Source organism: Hemitrygon akajei, chromosome 6 (genome assembly GCF_048418815.1).
Source record: "Hemitrygon akajei chromosome 6, sHemAka1.3, whole genome shotgun sequence".
Classification (NCBI taxonomy): domain Eukaryota; kingdom Metazoa; phylum Chordata; class Chondrichthyes; order Myliobatiformes; family Dasyatidae; genus Hemitrygon; species Hemitrygon akajei.
In genome coordinates, this window is record NC_133129.1 from 127,261,088 (window position 1) to 127,277,304 (window position 16,217).

The 16,217-nt window shown below is 39.8% G+C and overlaps 1 protein-coding gene across 4 annotated transcripts in view; it reads right to left on the reverse strand.

The window, feature by feature from the left end:
• The window catches only part of kcnq1.1 (potassium voltage-gated channel, KQT-like subfamily, member 1.1), a 787,687-nt gene that overhangs the window by 508,088 nt on the left and 263,382 nt on the right, over positions 1-16,217 (reverse strand). For 2 of the 4 annotated variants that reach the window (XM_073049209.1, XM_073049206.1), the window contains exons 12-13: positions 16,015-16,077; positions 7,852-7,975 (exon numbers count right to left, since the gene is read on the reverse strand). In XM_073049209.1, the coding sequence (XP_072905310.1) occupies positions 7,852-7,975; positions 16,015-16,077 (187 nt within the window). Of the gene's footprint in view, positions 1-7,851; positions 7,976-16,014; positions 16,078-16,172 lie in introns of all 4 variants that reach the window. The other 2 variants (XM_073049207.1, XM_073049208.1) reach the window with 2 other exon arrangements.

Sequence of the window (16,217 nt, forward strand, 5' to 3'; positions counted from 1 at the left end):
GGATTTTGTGTGCGTTGCATGGATTTCCAGCATCTGCAGATTTTCTCTTGCTTATGAATGGATTTCCTGGAATCTGATAAAATATTGGCATTCTCAGATGCGGCGGCTTCAAGAGGGCCAACCAAAGATGTTATTATATTTTTAAAGGCATTTTTTACAATCACAAGACCCTGCTGGATATTCAGAACTTAAAGCACTGCAGGTGGACCCCATCAGAGAGTTGCTCATTGGTGGAGAAACTGAAGGAGCTGGACTTGGTGCAGATGGTGCTGCTGCTGGCTTCGGAGGAGTCGGAGCGTGAAAGCGGTGTGCAGTCTAACAGCAAGAGATCATCCTAGTCACTATTCTGGTGATCTCAAGACCTTGTTGCACACTGTTAATCTGGAAAGCTCCAAGTCTGATTCACTGTTTTATTGGCAGATGGTGGGGGAGTTGCTTGGCTTCAGTCGTAGCAAGGGCTAGGCCGGAAGTTGTCAGTTTAGAACCACCCAGGAGAGCTAGTGGCATTGGAGTCAGTGCACTCCACGGGAATGGTGAAGGTGAAGTGGTGCAGCATCCATTCTGGAGTCAGTGCTGCCCCCAGTGTTCATTCAGCAAAAGACAACCCTCATTGTGTTTGACAGCAGATTTCTACAACTTCCGTGGACTCAGGGATCTCTACTATATTTTTTTTGTGTGACTGTATTTTACCGCTACCTTATATGAGCCTTGTAAACACAAAATAATCTGCAGATGCTGGGGTCAAAGCAACACACACACAACACGCTGGAGGAACTCAGCAGGTCGGGCAGCATCCGTGGAAACGAACAGTCAACGTTTCGGGCCGAGACCCTTCGTCAGGACTGAAGAGGGAGGGAGCAGGGGCCCTATAAAGAAGGTGGAGGGAGGGTGGGAAGCAGAAGGCTGGTAGGTGCCATGTGAAAAACAAGAAAAGGCCTCCTTACTGCAATGACGAGGCCAAACTCAGGTTGGAGGAGCAACACCTCATATACTGTCTGGGTAGTCTCCAGCCCCTTGGCATGGACATTGAGTTCTCCAACTTTCAGTAATTCCCTCCCCCTCCCTTCCCCCATCCCAGTTTCACTCTGCCTCCTCCTCCAGCTGCCTATCACCTCCCTCATAGTTCCGCCTCCTTCTACTACCCATAGTGCTTTCCCCTTACATTCCTTCTTCACCTTTCCTGCCTATCCCCTCCCTGCTTCCCCTCCTCCACCCCTTGTTCTTTCCCCTTACTGGTTTTTCACCTGGCACCTTCCACCCTCCCCCCACCTTCTTTATGGGGCCCTTGTCCCCTCCCTCTTCAGTCCTGACGAAGGGTCTCGGCCCGAAACGTTGACTGTTCATTTCCACGGATGCTGCCCGACCTGCTGAGTTCCTCCAGCGTGTTGTGCATGTTAAATGAGCCTTGTGCTGTGTATGACTGCTGGTACTGTCCTTTGCACCCTGGCCCTGGAGTAACGCTGTTTCGTTTGCCTGTGTTCATGGGTACTCATGTATGTTTGAATGACAATTAAACTTGAATGTGAAGTTGGGACTTGAAAGGATAGTAAATCACAATTCATCTGCAATTCATTTTAAAATGTCTATTCTCCTCTTTAGATTCAGAAGTCCTTGCACTTTGAAAGTAAAATGGAAGCTTGGCTAGAGACTCTAATAAAGGCAGATGACAATCTACAGAGACATTACTTAAGGAGGAATACTCCTGCTTTAACTTGACAATTTGCTTTGAGAGTAGAGGAGAAACAGATTCAGAAATGGTTTGCCTGGAGCACTGAACAGATCAGTTTGTGGATCTAACAATTTAATTTCTAAAATAAATTTGTGAAGCATTTTTCATTGTCTTATTGTTCTCTGAACCAGAAAATCAGCTTCAACATCAATAGAAAAATTAAACCAGTCATTCCAGAAACCTTAAAAAAAGACACTAATGGAATTAAACTTTGACTGCAAACTGCTGTATCAACATCAATTGGTTTTACTGCTGCGTAAGCTTGGTTAGAACATGCATGTGTTCTTAACGCATGCTTGTCAATTGGGATTGAACACAATGTCATAGACATGATGTCATCAGCTTTCATTACTGGTAAATTGCATCCAACTGTTAAAAATTAAATGTCTTTTAAGCATATTCTTTGAAGATTCTTTGAAGGCAATATAGATGAGCATGAACATGCTTCAATTTCCCTCTGAAGCAAGGATTGCAGATTCCCTGATGAGGAATGTCAGCTTTTTAAGTCAAGAATTCTTTTGTTCACAAATAAATTGACTGATCGCATGCCAACTGCGTTTGTCTCCAAAAAGAAGCTTTAAATTCCATTCAGTTAAAGATATTTAACACTTCAGATTGGCTCTATGGGATGTGTGTGTGTGTGTGTGTGTGTGTGTGTGTGTGTGTGTGTGTGTGTGTGTGTGTGTGTGTGTGTGTGTGTGTGTGTGTGTGTGTGTGTGTGTGTGTCCTTGCATGTGCATGTGTGCATCTCATTAACTAGACTTCCCTCCAATACTAAGTCCCATCAACATTCCCCTCCTTAACAACCAATATTCACCATGCTACTTACAACATTCCACCACAAAAGTCTCCAGACATGGAAAATATCATTAAACATATTTGTTGGTTAAAGGTTGCCTTCGACCTGCTTCTGGCTCACAGTTTATTTTACCAGTTAAAAAAGGTTGCATTCAAATTGCTTCTGAGTCAATTTATTTTTGCTTTTAAATACACAGGCTTAAAGTTATAAATACTGTCTAATCCCCTTTGAAAAGATCACTTTACTCCAATCATTTCTTCCCATATTTTGCTTCTTTTTTGAGAAGGGGCAAGTCACTGTGATTTCCCATTGATTCATTCCTCTGGGCGGGAGCTCAGTGAATTCAAACGGACATCAAAGGCATTTCACTTGAGAGAAACAGGGCTGTTTCTTTGCATGTTTCCTTTCCCACGCGGTGCAGTGTCTTACTGCCATCTAGTTCTCCGCCTCAAACCTGAGTATGGAAATTTAGTGGTTCCGTTAATAGACTAGTTACTCAGTAGGGGCTGGGTCTCCTGTCGTGGAGCATTCATGTTCAGGGCCAGCAGCTGTTGCAGGAATAACTTCAAGGGTATCCTTGAGCAGGTGACAGGGGGAAACTGAGGGCTGAGAAGAAGAGAACTGGTAAATCCAAATACAAGTGAACTGATGATGGAATAGCCAAGATAAGGTGACCTTTGATTCCACAAGTTGCTCATGGAAACTCCCTGAATCTGAACTGGCAATCAACAGTAAAATGGTAACACTGGGATTTCTCTCTTAACCAACGGTAATATGATGTATTTAACTGGCCATAATAGATGTAAATCTTTCCAATTGTAACTTGCATGCAGTCCACACTGATGTCCACACATGAACCGGAATCCTATTTGAAGAACCATCGGGCTCCCTTGTTGATACAAGTTTAAATTGTTCATATCTTGTTGGACATTGAATCACCTGGGAACCTCAAGGCAGACTGAACCACCACAGCAACTCCACTGATGCTTTTAGTCCCCTTATTTAAAGATGGGTGGACTACCAGTTGAGGCTGTGAAGAAGAGATTCATTTGGTTGATTCCTGATATGAAAGGTTCATCCAAACACAAACTAAATGAGTAACATTAGACTCCAAATTCTATGGAGCTTAGTTCAATCTTATTGAATCTTATAAGATCCTAAGTTGGCATGACGAAGTGGATGTTGAGATTGTTCCATAATGTGAAAATTTCCCATAAAAGGGTACAGTTACAAGATAAAAACTGTGGCATGGGCTTAAAGTTATAAATATTGTCTATTACCCTTTGAAAAGATCAATCATTTTCTTTTCATCATTTGCTTCTTTTTTGAATTTCTTCTCACAAGAGAGTAGTGGACCTTTAGAATTGTTACCCCAGAGGTCTGTGGAGGCTAGATCACTGAGATTTAAAGTTGTTATGGATACATTTTTGAAAGGTCGAGGAATTAAGGGCAATGCGGAACTGGCACAGAAGATGCCTGGGACAGGTCAGACACAATCATACTAAGTGGAATGGCAACCATCCTCTTGTTTGCATTTACACTGCGCCTGTTAATATGATAAAGAACATCACAGGAGCTCAACCAAACTGATTTTTTTTTCCAGCTTTATTTTAGGGTGGGTATTAAAATGCTTGGTTAAAGGCTTTCAGGAGCTTCTTACAGAAGACTGAGAAATAGGCCAAGAGATTTTGGGAGGAGTTCCCGAGTCTCGAGCCTTGGCACCTAAAGGTTGAACTGCCAAAGATGGAACAATGACACAGAAAGATGAGCAGAAATCGGACCAGAAGGAATATCATACCTTGAAGAGTTACTTGGGTGGAGAAGATTATATAGATAAAAGGGAAAGGCCATGGAAAGAGGAAACAAGGGTGGGCATTAGAATATTTCATACCAAAGCATAACTTAACCACGAGCTAGTTCATGTCAGTGGTGACTGGCCAGTAAGCTGTTCCATTTGATTATGTAGGTGGTAGAGCTCATTACAATGGTTTAAAAATACCAATGCCAACGACGACTTCAGCATGAATCAAAATCAGTAGAGAACTTGAGCGAGATTCTGGAAACAAGCATAGGTGATCTTTATGATGGCATGGTTGTGAAGTCTTAGAGTCAACCTAGTTGAAATGTAGCACCAAAGTTTTGAAGACTTTGGTCCCATTTCAGAAAGCTGCTCAGGAGAGTGATAAGAGTTGGTGATTAGCAAATGCAGTTTGTGACAGAGACTAAAGTTAATAGTATCAGTCTCCCTGATGGTTAATTGAGAATTTCCACTCATCTGGCACCCACCTATCTTTGTATTTTTTTCAAAGTGAGCTTTCCTGGCAAGGGCAGAGTTTATTTCCCATTCTAGATTAGCCTTGAGATGGTAGTGTTGATCAAACTTCTTGAACCACTGCACATTCTGGTGAAGTTACTCCCACTGTCCTATAGGAAAGGTACTTCTAAGATTCAGGAACAGTGACAGGAGAGTGTGCAACTTTTAAGCCTACATGTAGGTGATGTTCCCATATGGCTGCTGCAGTTTTTCTTTCCCAGTGTTGCATATTATATATCAGTCAAATATGCTAACAACTTATAGACAGTGGGGGTATCAAGTTAAATGGCAATGGGCTGAAATTACATATCATCAATGCCAATAAAAAAAAGTGATAAGTGATTTCAGATGCTGTTGGATGTGCCTACATATTGAAGCTGACTAACACACACTGGCCTAAGAGGAACCACAGGATCATAAAGGGCAGTGTATTTGGTAGAAGGAAGCTATGACCTCCTTTAAGATCATAATTTTTAAAAGGATCTTTCATAGCAGTTTAGAACTTACTGCACAGAAGGAAACTGAAGGGTTATTGATCACTCTTCAGTACCATTTTAAACTCCAACAAATATACTTTCTATTTCAAATCTTAATTCCGTTTCATTTTAAATTAAGTTTAGTCTCCAGAACTATTCTATGTGTTGAAGTTTCCCAGTTAGTCAGTTGAACAGCATGAGTCAACTCCTCATCCATGTTTTTCCCTTTACTTGTTCAATTAATGGAAACAGCCTTTCACTGTTTAGCCACAGCAGGGTCATCAAATTTCATTTACTTCTCCCTCAGAGTCCTTCCCACTCACCATCTTTCTGTTGCCTCGCCTGGATATGGAAAAAAGTCTTCATTATCCTCACTCTAACGTGTCTACTTTGTGATTTTCTGTGCTGTGGCATTAATTTTCCACAGTGAGCTGGTGGAAATTCTATCTTTATTTTAGGGTTGACTGGGAAACGTCAACTGACTCCCACCTCAGTAAACAAAGTGTTAAACCCAAATTTTAATGGCTACTCTAATGGGATGCATTGCTCCATTAACAGTATCAATTAGATACTGAAATGATGACACAAGTATTCCCTACTTTTCAAATGAACAGCCATCAGAAATAATGGAGCATTACATTAACTGAATGACATCAGAAGTACCAGTCTCTTCAAGATAATTCTCTATTCACCATGCTTCCATGTTGAATGGCAGATTGTTCAATAATTTGTTTAAATGCTCTAATCACTCACCAATACAATGATAAGGTTACATGAGTCTTTTATTTGCCTCTTTGAACATTGCGCTCGGGCATTAATAAAATAATCCAATTCGTATGTGAAAGACCCAAACCAGGTTATGTGTCACTGGCAACATTCTGGCCATTTTCATACAAAGGGGAAATGTTTGGAAACTCAATACATCACCTAATCTTTTGCTCCTGGAATCAATTAATTGTCAAATGAATATGAAATTGAGAAAAGCTTCAGGGAGAAAGTTCAGTTAGAATCTAACTTTCTACATTAACTCGCTGCAGACCTGATGACGCCTGAACCAGCTACAACAGCTAACTTTCTAACTATGTGACAACAAAAACGATTGCAGACAAAAAACACCAGGAAAGAAGATACAAGGAGCCATGACTGTGAGTGAAAGAAAGAGAGAGAGGGAGAGAGAAAGGACCAAAGCTGACAACAAGGAAAAACCTAATCATTGTTGGCTACTTTAGAGAACATTGCAGCCCTAAAATTTATGCTTGGCTCTTTGAATGGAAAGTTCACATTCTAAATTTCAATAGAAAGCTGTAAAACACATTTGTGGTTGATCTGTGATCATGTTCTTGCCAAGAACTAGACTGAAGGAGAAACAATGGTGTCCCACCAGATATAGCAGCCCTGGCCAGATTTCCCCTTCCCCACGCCATCCTGATACATAAGTGATGCCTGAACCAGACCAGAGAGGATTGTGTTCACGAGCAAAGGCTTGAAATATACACAACAGTAAGATACTTTTAAGTTTCACCATTGCTGATGCTGGAACTTTTCATCTGCACTGACAGCTTTGACTTTGTGATTAATTGAACAGCTCAGGACCAGTGTGATGCTTCTGGATTTAATCCTCACAAACCACACGCTATTCAACAAGAATTGCAATGGTTATTAATATTTAACAAACAAAGAAACAACATGTAACAATGGAATATCACATTGACTCAACCTAGATGTAGACTGCCAGGGAGCGATTTGAATCTGCCCATGGGACTGGAATCCGACCAGGCCATACTGGATATATTTTACAGTCCAATTGAAGTCAATGGAATGTGAAATGCAGGCAATCCAATCAGCCTGCTGCTGGGTGCATTATGTTTAGTGATCCCCAATATATCTCAGTCCGTGAGGAGCTGTTGTACTATATGAAGGTAAATTTTCTTGGGCTCCTGCCCATGTACATTAAATTGATTGGGCACAGCCTGTGCAGATAATTTTGAACAGGGAAACACTTACATTCATCTGTAAAGGATTTTCAAAGACTTACAAATTAACAGACTGAAAGATAGGCATAATTCCTTTGGGTTATGTAGTCCCACTCAATATTCTTTTCAGTCGTACCTTTTTCTCTCCAGTGTTCCTTGGAGGTAGTGTTCCTGGGTCATATTCAGGAAGATAAATCCTCAGTTCTTTAACGAAACACCCCAAACTTACCTGTATACCTCAGTGAACAGACAATAACCGCATGCATTTCAGAAAACGCATCACCACATTCTGAAACAGTTGTTCATTTGACCCTTAGAAATGGTGAGAAGTTTCAATCAACCTATGACTTATTAAGGCAAACATTCAGAAATCATATGGTAACTCAATCATGCAAGTCTTTCCTGGGGCTATAATACATTAGAGTGAATATGATGCCATTTTTGTGACTGTCCAGGAATTTTAAGATCAAGACTAACCACTTGCAGTTGAGTGTGCCAGCTGCCAAGAACTCCCCAGAACCTCAGCGACATCAGCTTAATTATTGTACTCAGTGACTTACTGCGAAACATGTGTGATGGGGGCCAGTGCTGACTCTCCCTCGATGAGGTCAAGGTCATCTCCATAGCTGTCTGTCCTCGACAACGTTCCACTGTTCACATCAAGCATCCCCAGAGATTTCTTCACTGCGAGGAATCATATTAAAAAAATATTGAAGTACACCCGCATAGAGCACAAAAAAAATCAACATCTGTTGTCATTTCCCACCACAATTTTCCTCCATTTTCCCTTCTCTCTTACATCACTAGCACGAGCTGAGGCAGATTTTTGGTTATAGACATGACCTGCTCCAGTGCCTTTGCCAAGTGGCCATTATTCCTGCACAAACCTTGACAGCAAGAGTTGGCAAGGTGTGTGCACCAAGTCTAATCCTGTACTACATCCCAATGTGTCACCCTTCCAACATCCAAAGACTTGCACTTTCCAGCAAGGGTCACCAGTGACTAGGAAAAGGAACTTGGATTTCACTTCCTCTCTGTTAGCAATGAACATCCTCCAACTTAGCAAATTGACCCAAGAAGGCATTGCCTTCCCACTAAGACAACCATGCAGACATACTCATTCATATTCCAAAATACAAAGTAAAGACTTCTACAGAGAAGAGATTACCTTGGGTTTTGGAGCATTGAAGGATATATTATGCTGGTTGTATTCAACCCACTAGTTCTCATCCATTATGCTTGAGACCAGAGATAAATTTCTCCCCTTTGCTTTGTACATAATCACAGACAATATGCTACTTTAACAAGTTTTAAAAAATAATGAATAAAAAGTTACGCTTCCAGTCTTCAGTAGAAAACATAAAGATGCTTTTTACCTTAATATTGTTGAAGTTAGAGGCCTTCCTCAAAGAGTGAATTTATCTTTGAACTAAATTTGACATCCAACAATGAGGTAAGGTTTTCCCAGACTTACCATGTGACAGGACTGTGCAATGAAGTGGGAGATAAGTTCCCTTTTGTAGCTATTATCCAAGTGAAAAGCTGCCTAATGCATGAGCCAGAAGAGGGAATTCTACTGTATCCGTAATAACACTTCGCAATACATAAACATAATCATCCTCATGTTTCGGTCAAGGGGACTACAATCAATATGGGCATGTATGAGTCACCTAGACTGATTGAAAAGCTATTTTATTCACCATGTATGGAATGGAGTCAAAGAATGACACAGGAAACAAACAGGCCCTTCAGCCCATCGAGTCTGCACCAACAATCAAGCACCTATTTATGCTAATTCCATTTTGTTATAGAGACACATAGATACATAGAACAGTACAGCACAGGAACAGGCCCTTCGGCCCACAATGTTGTGCTAAACCAGCTAAAAAACAAATCAAAAACTCCCCAAAAATTAATCCCTTTTACCATCTTCTTCACATCCATGTGCCTATATAAACATCTCTTAAAAGCCTGTAATGTGTTTGCCTCTACTACCATATCAGGCACCGATTTCCAGGCATCTACCACTCTCCGAGTAAAAAAACTCACCCCTCAAATATCCCTTGAACCTATCCCCTCTCACTTTCAATGTATGGCCTCTGGTATTAGACATTTCCACCCTGGGGAAAAGATATTCCCTGTCTACTCCACCTATGCCTCTCATGATTTTATAAACATCTATCAGATCTCCCCTCAGCCTCCGCCACTCCAGAGAAAGCAACCCAAGTTTGTCCAGCCTCTCATGATAGCACATGCCTTCTAAACCACCTTGTTATCAACTGCCCCCAGACTCTACCACTCACCTACACATGATGGACAACTTACAGTGGCCAATTAACTACTAGCCCAGAAATCTTTGAGAGGAAGCAAGAACACTCAGGGAGAACAGGCAAGCTCCTCACAAACAGCACTGGAGACGGAGATTGAATCCAGATCACAGGAGCTGTGTACTGTCCTATAGAGGATAGTACTCCAACACCCATTTGAGAAGTGTGTGGGGTCAAACTCAACTTCAGAGGCTCCAGTGTGTTCTACGGGGAAACCATTTTTGGGTGAGATATCATACTTGGGCTCTGTATATTCTTTCAAGTATTGAGAAAGGACAGGGAGGTTAATTGTTGTACTCTGGCTCAGCCCTCAACCCACACTTTTCATAAATAGATCTGTTCTTTGTTGAAGTTTCCTGTTCCCAAATTGCACGCTTAGATTCGACATTGATGAATATCAGAACTGTTTTTGATCATGCTAAGAGGGGACTGAAGAAGCCAGTTTTCTTTTACATATTATATTCTTATTTGGTGAACCAAAGTTTTTTTTTTCAAACAAACAGCGAGGTAGAAAAACTACAGGTTAAAAGGAGCTGGTAGCTACTTAGCTCAGGGAAACCAAAGAGAATTCCTGGTCCTAAATTCTGCTGCAAGAAGTTGGTGTTGATTTTCTCTTTGAACTAGTGGAAATGAATGATTATGCATCAGCCACCTGCTTACATCCCCACAGGCTATTTTCCTCCAAGAAAAAAACGCAGTATGTGTAGGGAAGTCAAGAGGGGACAGGAGCATGTGAGGCTATGACGTTCTTAAAATCCTATAGGCTCTTAGCTTAAATATAATGTCGGGCTCTTGGCTGAGGCAATAGAGGTTGTAGATACCCACAGAGCTCTACTCAACAAAATTCAGTATCCTTTGGAGAGAGAGCCCCTCAAAGGAAATTGTTAATTTCATCATGCTAAATGAGTATGATTAGGTTGTGCTGAGATAAGTGCAATTAGGGAAATCAAAATTTCTTTATAAAAGTATCTCCAGTCAAAAAGAGACCAGAAAAGTAACTCACTTCCTCCCATGGGACACTTCAATAGAAATAAAAATTGGAAGAAATACAAAATAAGCTGCAAATATACCATCAATCATTTACATTAGGGCATATTCAAAATCTACACCTCAGACTTGAGTACTTCTCCAGCACTTAATGCTTTCGATCAACCTCACTGACATCTTAGTGATCAATGCCAAAAGGAAAACACAGGGAAGTCCTATTAGTCTGCTAAAGGCAGGTTGTGATAATGAGGGGAAACTGCTTCTAAATCCACACAAAATGCAGTCATTGCCTAAAACGTAAGTTTTTAAGCAAGTGTATTGCTCTTAACTATTCTTGACAGAGGGATGCTTGCTCAAATAATTACAGTTCCACAAGGCAACCAATACAATCCAAAAAATGAAGCCTCTGTGGCAATGTACACGTATTCCAAATGACCCCCACCATGCCCTATTGCCCCCACCTGCTGGAAATATACTTGCAAAATTTCAGGGAGAGCTTTGGCACAGCACAGCTCAACATATCTGGAGAAATAAAACTAAGAAACACAAAACTATTCATATCTTGCTAGCACACAGAATATACACCTGACTGGGTCTTCCCATTGCATGTAATCAAAAACAGAGTGCACAATCTGACCCCAGTATAAGGTTAAGTGAGGCAACTAATTGCCTTTTTTATACCACCTTCATAAATTCCTTTCAACAAGGTCAAGGTCACTCTTATTGTGTGTGTAGCTTTCCAATTCCAGCTGCAATTTTATTAAAGGCATAAACTTGTTCAGTATGGTTAGCCACAGGATTCTATCCAAACAAACTGGTTTCACTAAAACATGTGAGGAAGATCTTATTTCTACAATTAAATAGATTGGGGATATAACCTAACCAATTGCTGGAATCTTTGCCTCACGCACATCTTTCTCATTGACAACACCACCAGTGATATGAAAGAAATGCTCTAAATTACTCTAGAAGATTTGTCTACTGGCAGATTTCAACTAGAATCAACATGGTTTTATAATGCTACACAACAGTAGACCCAACACTATAAAGACAGTGAGGGAAGGCAGGGCCCAGAGAAGGATATTAGATAGAAGATGCACAGAGCTAGATGAAAGATCCCAGTGAACTTAATTCCAATCACCTTATATTATCTCTTTCTCCCATTTTTCACCAGGCATTTCCAAGAGGACCACAGCCTTGTCATGGTTTGGAGGCTTGTGCACCTCAATGACCTGGAGAGCTATGCTGGTTGGAGTCAGGCTTTATGCTTTAGCTCTCGGTAGAGTGACCCATGCCAAACAACGCTAAGTGTAGAGGACTGAGTAAGAGTTGTCCTCTGGTTCTCCAGGTTCGGGGTCTCAGCTCAGGGCTAACAATCCTGTCTGGTAAAACAAAATCGTACGGAAGCAGCAATAAAGAATCCTTCAACATCTGAATGTGATGATATTCCTGAATCTCTACCCAGGACTTGCATGACTGATGGTAGTGAAAATCGATGGCATAACAGGCTGTAAGTAAGCAAGCACTCAATGAGATTAACAGTGACCAGCTGTCAACAAGGAACCCTGCAACTGAAAGATGCACCAAAGGACTGTAGGAAACATGGGATGGTGAGGGCCGCAAGGTGGGTGGGGCATGGGTGCAGAATCAATTTTAGCTGGGGCTTGATGGAGTGAACTGAATTAGTTTGCAGGTTGGATTCAGCTAACTGGAGGCATGAAGAAACTATCCTGTTCCTCTGGCTCCACATGGCATGCTATCTGCAATGACCTGCTGCACCCATCTTCCTTTTACTGCCAAGTTTCCCTCGCTCCAGGAAGTCTGATCAGACTTTAATGATTTCAATTTGCAGCCAAAGTATGAATGGAGCCTTATCTTAATATTATAACCACAGACCCATCTTTCAATTGAATTCATTAATTCTGCTTCAGACCCGAATATTTAGATGTCTCAAAACAATAGATAATTAAAATGATTGAAGGGTGCTGTGCTTTTTCCAATTTAAACCTTGTGCACGCCTCGCCTCCTTCTACTCATGGGGGTGGGTATGTCATACACCTCTACCCAGAATGTTAATATAGACATCTAAATGGCAGCTAAGCTTAAATTCAATGCGATGCAAGACTTATTAATAATGTACTACTCTATGGTGATAAAATAATGGAAATACATGGAGAAAGATATGTCAGGAAGACACAAAGGAAAAGGACAAGGGAGAACATATTTCAGAATTCTAAGGTGGTGAGAGGTACAAGGTGCTTTACAGAGACAGCTTACTTTTTATAATATCTTTCAGAATAGTTCAAATGTCTTACAGTACTTCAAAAGCATGGGGACTGCTGGAAAATGCATATAAATAATACATTTAAAATAGGGCTTATCAAATGAAGGAATGACTTTGAAATTTGGAGATCTCCCACCAAATAGAAGGAAATCACAAACTTTGAAGGAGGGTGTAAAAAATATTCGGAGTGATGACTTCACATCTGGAATCGGTGTAGTTGCAGTAATATTTTATCATAAATATTATAACTGGGAGAGAAAGTTTTAGATCCATATTTGCAGATGACAAGACAAATTGTACAGATGTCTAGAGAGATAAATAAAAATTGGTCAATCTATTACTTTCTTTGGAGCAAGATGAGGAGACAGACAGGGTAGAGGACAGCTTGGAGAGAGATTTCCACAGATTAGCAACAAGCAACTTAATACACAGATGTCAATACCAGAGTGAGCAACACTAGCAATGATTAAGAAGCCAGGATTGGAAGAGTTTTGACATCTTAGAAAGTTCTGAAGCTTTAAGTTTCGAAAAGGTACAGGTGGTGGCAGGAAAATGGGAGATGTAATGTAGCTTCTGTAAGTTCAAGGGAGAAGTGAGGGGCAAGTTCTTTTTATATGGAGAATGTTGGGTGCCTGGAGTGATGGTCAAGGCAGATATGTTAGAAACTTACAAGAGACATTTAGGAATGTGAGAGAATATGAACATTGTGTAGGTAGAAGCAATTAGTTTATCACTGATTTGATTACGAATTTAATTGGCTTGGCACAACCGGGGCTGAAGAGCCTTTTCCTGCACTGTACAGTTCCATGTTCTATAATCACTTTTTTCTTTATCAAGCCAGCTGTCGTAGACAAAAGATGGTTCAATCACTTTGAATATAATTGCCCTGCTCCAGAACATGACAAGAAGGAATATGATTTAAGACCTTCATTTTCAGTCAACCATTAATTGTTTAGTTGCATCAAACATTCACTTTTCAATTTAAGCCCGTAAGATTCCCAGGAAATTTTAGTGGAAATTGCCAATGGAAAGAATGGCATAGATTTTAATGTCAATATGTTATTTATGCTTTTTTGACAAAATTCCTGTCAACATGGATTTAGATCTGGTCTAATGGCAGTGGGTGGAAGCTCCACTGTGTGATTTCACTTCAGTGCTTATCTGGGGAAAAAAACAATGTATTTGGTTGAGAAAGTGAACTGAGGTCCTTCTGTTATTGTTTCATGTGAAGTACCCTCTCTACTGTTTGAAAAAGATTAGCAACTTTTCCATAGTGTTCCAGTTGGCATTGCTCCAATAGCATTTCAAGAAAAATTTGTAAATTAATTGATGAATCATTATTATCAGTAATTATTCTTTAAAATACACTGGTGATAGAAAATTGTCATCATTGTCTTCTAATATAATGGCAGCTGAAATCCAATGGTTTCGGTAGACATAAATTGGAACAGTCTGCAAAGGTACATAAATACTATTGATAACCCATGGGTGAAATTGACTCTTAAATTATGGAAAACTACTATAAAAGAATATAATCGAGAGGGAGATATTGCAGTTCTTAAATGGTGTGCATATGACTTGGATTTTGCACCAAATAAATTGGGTGCTAGATTTAAGGACTAGACAGCTAAAGGAATAACAGTTCTTTGCAACATAATGAAAGAAGGAACATTGTTCAGTTTTGAAATGCTTAAAGAGAAACACTTATTAGAAAAACAAGATTTTTATTGGTATTTACAGATGTGACAATATGTTAATAAGACGCTTAAAAATGTAACCAAGGCAAGTACATGTTTGATAGAGCTATTTGAAAAACATATAATTGAGTTAATAGTAGTAGAGTCATTTCAAGCATGTATAAGGGGTTGTCAAATCTTAAAACACATTCAACTTCATACATTAAAACAAAATGGGAGAAGGAAGGAGGGATAATTATATCTGAGGAAGAATGGACAACAATATGGAGGTATCAATGGAAGTGTACCAGTTCACAGAAATGGAGGGAGTTTGGATGGAAAAACTTGATAAGATATTTTATTACACCCTCTCAGAAATCCCATTATGATAGTAACCTCCCTGTTTGCTGGAGAAATTGTGGAAATCAAAATGCAAATCATTATCATATATTTTGGGACTGCCCTGTTATCAAAAACTATTGGAGGGGGATACACAATGCCCTACAAGACATCTTTAAATGTGAAATACCCTTAGAGAGAAAGACCATACATTTTGGATATATACCTCAAGAATGGTTGAAAAGAGATAAATATTTAATGAATATACTGCTGGTGGCTGGTAAAAAGACTCTTACTGGGAAATGGTTACAACAGGAGAGCCCAACTTTAAATACATGGATGGAAATTACAATGGACATTTACAAAATGGAGAAGATAACAGCATCTGTTAATCATAAGCTGGAACAATTTGATTCATACTGGGGAAAAATGGTTTAACTACATAATGCCTCATAGGCCTGATTTTATTCTCACAAATCAATGAATATGTTGTAAAAAAAAGATCACTTCCTACTTGTACATAGTTCTTTCCTTTTGCTTGTTTTTTCTTTCCACTCTTTTCTATAAATGTATACCTCAGATAAATACTTTGTGGAGATTTGTGATATATATGATTATATGATATATATGTACAATGTCTGAAATACATCTTATGGAAATGTTTGTTTGATGAACTTCAATAAAAAAATAAATTACAAAAAAAATATATAAATTGGAACAAGAGTGCACTACATAGATGCTACAACATGTGTACATTTTGACAGAGGATGAATTCCTCATCCTGTATGCCTTGGTAATAAGAGGCATAGTGATATTTTACTTCTTATCAAATCAGAGCGGCACTCACGACAGAATCCTAGCTCAGACTATTTGAATCCACTCTGCTTCTTCCTTATCAGGAAGAGAACCTCTTTCATCTTTAAGTTATTGAAGTCAATCACTTTACTGAATTGTACATCATAAAGAGAATCTTAGCAACACTACATCAACTCCAAGTGGGACAGGTCTCAGTTGACCAAGCTGTGGAAGCATTTGCACTGAACAATATCAGATGAAGTTCAAATTTCTAATCAATTCAAATCAATTTCTTACATCCAACTTGGCAATTACCTTGAGGAAGAGGAGAGCTGAAGGAATAGAGTGGAGGAAAGGAAGCCCAAGAATGCTGACGAACTTGGTCACCAGCCAGGGAACAGAAGAAAAGAGAATAAACAGAAGGAAGACAACCATTACTTACAGAAGAAAGAAAAATAACATTTTCTCCATACCTGCCCAGAAGGAAATGCTTTTTCTGCACTTCAATCCATTCGATT